Genomic DNA, 6,000 nt, shown 5'->3' with positions numbered 1-6,000 from the left:
TAACGTCAGGCGGTGGTCTGGCAGAGGTAAGGGCCTCAAGTGGTGGTCAGCGGAGCTTAGAGCCTCAGATGGTGGTCCGGCGGAGCAACGACGTCAGGTGGTGGTCCGGCGGTGGTGAGGGCCTTAAGTGGTGGTCTGATAGAGCTCAGGGTCTTAGGTGATGGTCTGGCGGAGCAACAATGTCAGGTGGTGGTCTGGTGGAGGTGAGGGCCTCAAGTGGTGGTTCGGCGAAGCTCAGGGCCTCAGGTGGTGGTTCGGCTAAGCAACGACGTCAGACGGTGGTCCGACGGAGGTGAGGGCCTCAAGTGGTGGTCCGGCGGAGCAACGACGTCAGGCGGTGGTCTGGCTGAGGTAAGGGCCTCAAGGGGTGGTCCGGCGGAAGTCCGACGGTGGTCGAGGAGGAGCTTCTTCCTTCTCTTCCTTCTCTTTCTTCTCTTCTTCCTTCTTCTCTTGTTGCTTGGATCCCCTTTTCAAAGGAAAGGAGGGGTCTATTTATAGATTTCTGGAGTAGCATGACCCATAAATAGGGAGAGATCAAGGGTAAATGGGGAGTGGTTGGATGGACGGCTGATATTGAATCCCTTGATCATGGACCATTCGTCAGACATTTGAAGGTCTTAATGATGTTGGAATTTAGCGATCTTAGGCTCGTTGGATTTGTCTTGTCCAGCCGCTCGATTCGACTATAAGCACATCATGTTTGGAAACCGTTTGGTAATCCAAATTGTGGTTCGAACCCTCCAACAGCGCTTGAGACCCTTAATTTGGACCCATTTGGGCTCGGATTGAGTCGAATTTGGTGTCGTTGGGTTTGTATTTCCGAGACGTTCAGTTCGACCATAAGTTTGCTGAAATTGAAGTTTAGATAGTCCCAATTTTAATTTCGGAAGTTTCCAACTTGATTTTACATCGAGATTCATGCCCGATCAAGATAATGTTTTGCTGACATATCAATATTAAAGGATAATCACACCTATATGCGCATGTTAATTCTCTAATTCAAAACATCTTACATGCACCCAAAGTTGTCAAACAATATAGTAAGAGTTGAGCTACTTTATGTGTACTTTTTTTTTTAGTTTTTAATAAATAGCTTCTTATTTTAAGGCCAAATTTATTACCCTGACACAATTGTATGAGCATATATGCTAATTTTTTCTACAAACAAAATTATATAATTGAACAACTTATGCAATACCTTCAATGGATTCACTTCATGCACATGCAGAGGGAAGGTAATCAAAGCTAATAATTATTAAACTTAAAATTCAAATTTGATGCAAACACTTAAATGATAGAAAGATTTTAGATGTTTAAAAGGAGCTATAAATGCCTAGAGTATATGACAAGTCCAAGTAAAGAGCATGCATGGTTAAACCAAGAATGTTTTTACAAAATGAGCATGACTATTGGCCAAAAATACATGACCAAATTAAAAGGGGTATCTAGCCAAAAAGGGCATGATCAAATCAATATAGTAAAATCAAAAGGGACCTAGCCAAAAAAGCATAGCTAGTTCATTATATTTTTTTAGTAAAAAGAGTTATGACTAACAAGATAAGTAGTAGTCTTAAAAACATAACCATTATAGGGAGTAGATTTAACCAAATATAGTATAGCTAGTTTAAGAAGATTCTCAACTACTAAAGTGTGAATAAGAAGAGTAAAAAGGTATAATCAAAAGAATATGATTATATTAACGATAAACCTAGCCAAAGTGGTTTAGCTAAGTTCAAAGAGAAAACTAGGTAAGAAATTATAACTAGTAATGTCAAGTCCAATTAGATTAAAATGTCAATCAAGCTAGTATATGCATGTTGGTGATGTCAAATAGGCTAGATCAAATTAATCTATATAAGTATGTTAACATGGGTGTTATGGCATCAGTGTTAGAGGGACCTAGAAGGAGCTATGGTTATTATCATATAATACTATGTGAGTTATCCTAAAATGGTGTAGTCCCTCACTCATTTGAACTTCAATTTTGATAAGGTAATCAATGTGCTCAAGATATGACTAATTAAATAAACTTAGTACAACAACAACAACAACAACAACGTCAAGCCTTTATCCCACTACGTGGGGTCGGCTACATGAATCCTTTTTCTCCATTGTGTCCTATTAAAAGACAAATTCTCGTTTAAATCTAATAAAGAAAGGTCATTCCTAATATTTTCTAACCAAGTCTTTTTAGGTTTACCCCTACCTTTCTTAACATAAGTCAAATCTAATACCTCAACTCTCCTAACCGGGTCATCAGAAGGCCGCCGTTTTATGTGACCAAAACCATCTAAGGCGACTTTCTCTAATCTTATCTTCTACTGGAGCTACCCCAACCTTTTCACGTATATGCTCATTCCGTATCCTATCTCTAAGGGTAAAGCCACTCAACCACCTGAGCATTTTCATCTCTGTCAAACTTAACTTAGTATTATGCTTCTCTCTTAAAGGCCAACATTCGGCACCATAAAGCATTGCAGGCCTCACTACCATCTTATAGAATTTTCCCTTAAGTTTGAGGGGTACATTTCTATCACATAACAAGCCCGATGCATTCCGCCACTTCAACCATCCAACTTGAATTATGCTGATAATATCCCCATCTATTTCACCATCACTCTGAACAATAGATCCAAGATATCTAAAACGTGTACTCTTATTAATGACTTGATCGCCCAAAGTCACAATCCCCTCACTAGGTCTATTACTACTAAAATTACACTCAATATATTCCGTTTTAGATCTACTCAAGCAAAAACCTTTAGACTCTAAGGTTGACCTCCATAATTCAAGTTTACCTTCAACTCCCTCTCTAGTCTTATCAACAAGAAGAATATCATCAGCAAAAAGCATACACCAAGGTACATCATCTTGCAAATGTCTAGTGAGAACATCCAAGACTAAAGCAAAAAGATATGGGCTTAAGGCTGATCCTTGATGTAACCCAACCGAAATAGGAAAATACTTGGTCAATCCACCTTGTGTTTGAACACAAGTAATAGCTCCTGCATACATATCTTTAATGATTTGAATATAAGCATTATTAACTCCTTTCTTTTCAAGAACTCTCCATAGCACTTCTCTTGGAACTTTATCATATGCTTTTTCTAAATCAATAAATATCATATGTAGATCCTCCTTATTTCCTCTATATTTTTCCATCAAACCTCTGAATAAATGTATGGCTTCCATAGTCGACCTACCCGACATGAATCCAAATTGATTTTGAGAAACATTAGTATCACGCCGCAACCTATGCTCCAAAACTCGCTCCCATAGTTTTAAAGTATGACACATTAACTTAATACCTCTATAATTCGCACAATCTTGAACATCACCTTTATTCTTAAAAATAGGAATTAACACACTCATTCTCCACTCATCTGGCATCTTTTTAGTCTTCAAAATAGTATTAAAAAGTTTAGTAAGCCAAGAAAACCCTTCATCTCCTAAGCATTTCCACACCTCTATTGGAATATCATCAGGTCCAACAGCTTTTCCACCCTTCATTCTATTTAAAGCCTCTCTAACTTCAGTTTTACTAATACGCCGATAAAAACAGAAATCTTTACTTTCATTTAGGGTGCTAAGGTCACTATAGTCAATCTTATTATCACAATCTTCATTAAAAAGTGTAGCAAAATATCTCATCCATCTTTGTTGAATATCATCTTCTAAGAAAAGTATTTTTTGATCTTCATCCTTAATACACTTCACTTGAACTAAATCCTTACTACTCATATCTCTTTGTTTGGCTAACTTATACATATATATTTCTCCCTCTTTAGTATCTAATCTATTATATAAATCACTAAAAGCTAATGCCTTTGCATCGCATATTGCTTTCTTAGAATCCTTACGAGCCACTTTATATAATTCCCAATTATCAGAATTTTTAAAATTAAACCAATTTTTATAACAAAGCTTCTTATTTTTAATTTTTTCTTGCACATTAGGATTCCACCACCAACTATTTTTACTATTAGGAGCTTTTCCCTTAGATACTCCAAGCACATCTTTTGCAATATTCTTAATATCACTAGCCACTTTCTCCCACATAATATTAGCATCCTCATGCACAGACAAAATCTTAAGATCTAAAATCTTACTCACAAAAATATTTTGGTTAATATTCTTTAAATGCCCCCATCTAATCCTCGAAAAACGTTTTACTTTATTTTTTATTTTATGCCCCTTTATCTTAAAGTCCAAAACTAATAATCGATGTTGGGTACATAAATTTTCACTCGGAATAACTTTACAATCTTTGCAATCTAAACGATTTAATTTTCTAATAAGAAAATAGTCAATCTGGGTTGTACTATATCCATTTTTATAAGTGATGAGATGCTCATTCCTTTTCTTAAAAAAGGTATTAGCAATTAAAAAATTATAAGCTAAACAAAAATCCAATATGGTCTTGCCACCTTCATTCGTCGTTCCAAATCCATGGCCACCATGAATGCTTTTAAAATCATCTACCTCTCTACCAACATGTCCATTTAAATCTCCTCCAATAAAAACTCTTTCTTCAAGAGGTATATTTTGTATTAATTCTTCCAAGTCATTCCAAAAATTTAATTTAGAACTCATATCCAAACCTACTTGAGGAGCATAAGCACTTATAATATTAACAATCTTATCATCAACAACAATCTGCATATCAAAAGTACATATTTTTTTTACTTTATCAATATAAAAAGTATATATATGTGGATTTTCAAGCAAAGTATAAACCAGAAGTAAGGGGTTGCTGGAATAAAGTTCACAAGAAGACATTCTTCAAGAAAAGATCAAAGTCACATGATTCTAGTAAAGCTCTTGACCTCTCAAATCTTAGCTGGCTCTTCATTCTCTGACTGGGGTTTCCACTGTGAGGGAGTGAGGGCTTTCTTGATGGAGAGTGCGTGGATTTGCGGCATCTGCTCCGCCAGCGCCGCGTTGACTAAACGGTGACGCTCCAGAAGCCTCTTCCCCTCAAACTTCTCCGAGACCACCTCCACATCGAAGCTCGCTCCACATCTAAAAAAAATTCAGAATTGAAAGATTTATAAATTCAGAAGAAAAGTTTCGATTCAGGAAAAAAGGAAGGTGGAAACTACAAGAAGAAGTATATTTACCCCCCGGATGTATCGATCACTTGCTGAAATGAAAGAAAACCGGAAGAGAAAAAAAAAGGAACAAGGTCAGGGATTTCAGCGGCGAAATTAAAACTGAAAGTGAAACAATGTGTAATTGATCATTAATCTTACAAGATGAGAAGGGCTGAGAGAGGAAGTGAGGGCGGCTACAACCTCTTCTTTCGTCACAACCATCTCTCTCTCTCTCTCTTTCTCTCTCTCTCTGTGCGCCCGCTTAAGAAGAACGCAGAAGCCAAATGAGACAAGCCCTGCGGTATTTCCGAATCCCGTAATTTGGGTATGCGAAGAGGCTTTTCTTTTTTTGGGATTTTTAAGTACCTAACATTTAAAATAAGTCTATTTACATATCTAACGTCTAAATTTTTTTATTTACATATACACCACTTAAAAATTCTAACATAAAATATTATAATGATGTGTGACTTCAAAGGTAAAAAATCCAAGCCCCTCTTATCTAGATAGTGATGGTCTATTTATAAATTTTTGTGAGTGACACATCTGGTAAATATAAAGAAAATTCAGGTCAGATTCGGAGCACTCCATCGGATGGCCCGTATTGATCCCCTCAATCATAGAATATTTTCAAGTGTTTAAGTGCCTTAAATATGTCAGAATTTAGCGATTTTGGGCTCATTGGATTCGCCTCGCTGAGCCGCTCGATTCAACTGTAAGCATTCCATATTTGAATATCACTTTGTTATCCAATTAATGCTTTTAGCCTTCCAAATATGCTTTAGACTTTTGAATCAGATCCAATTGGGCTCGGATCAAGTTGATTTTGGTGTCGTTAGGTTCTTTTCCTTGAAATTGGAGTTTGGATGGTCCCAACTATAATTAATTTTCAAGAGGTCATTTTTAA

At 36.7% G+C, this 6,000-nt stretch overlaps 1 protein-coding gene across 1 annotated transcript; it reads right to left on the bottom strand.

Annotated features, from left to right (window-relative positions):
* Positions 1-4,661: 4,661 nt before the first annotated feature.
* Positions 4,662-5,398, bottom strand: LOC110109815 (protein BOLA2-like). Its single transcript, XM_020841013.2, has 3 exons — positions 5,253-5,398; positions 5,121-5,143; positions 4,662-5,022 (listed from the first exon to the last, which is right to left on the bottom strand). The coding sequence occupies exons 1-3, from the start codon at positions 5,313-5,315 to the stop codon at positions 4,830-4,832; spliced, it is 279 nt and encodes a 92-aa protein (XP_020696672.1). The 5' UTR covers positions 5,316-5,398; the 3' UTR covers positions 4,662-4,829.
* Positions 5,399-6,000: the final 602 nt, after the last annotated feature.

This window comes from Dendrobium catenatum, unplaced genomic scaffold (genome assembly GCF_001605985.2).
Source record: "Dendrobium catenatum unplaced genomic scaffold, ASM160598v2 fragScaff_scaffold_819, whole genome shotgun sequence".
Classification (NCBI taxonomy): Eukaryota; Viridiplantae; Streptophyta; class Magnoliopsida; order Asparagales; family Orchidaceae; genus Dendrobium; species Dendrobium catenatum.
The sequence above is the reverse complement of the archived record's forward strand: the minus strand, read 5'-3'. Positions and strand labels throughout refer to the sequence as shown.

Excerpts from the sequence above, each read along its gene's own strand:
- LOC110109815 (XM_020841013.2), bottom strand. The coding sequence starts at position 5,315 with ATGGTTGTGACGAAAGAAGAGGTTGTAGCCGCCCTCACTTCCTCTCTC. Across the intron at positions 5,144-5,252 it reads CTCTCAGCCCTTCTCATCTT|CAAGTGATCGATACATCCGG; the intron begins GTAAGATTAATG and ends CTTTCATTTCAG. Across the intron at positions 5,023-5,120 it reads GTGATCGATACATCCGGGGG|ATGTGGAGCGAGCTTCGATG; the intron begins GTAAATATACTT and ends AATTTTTTTTAG.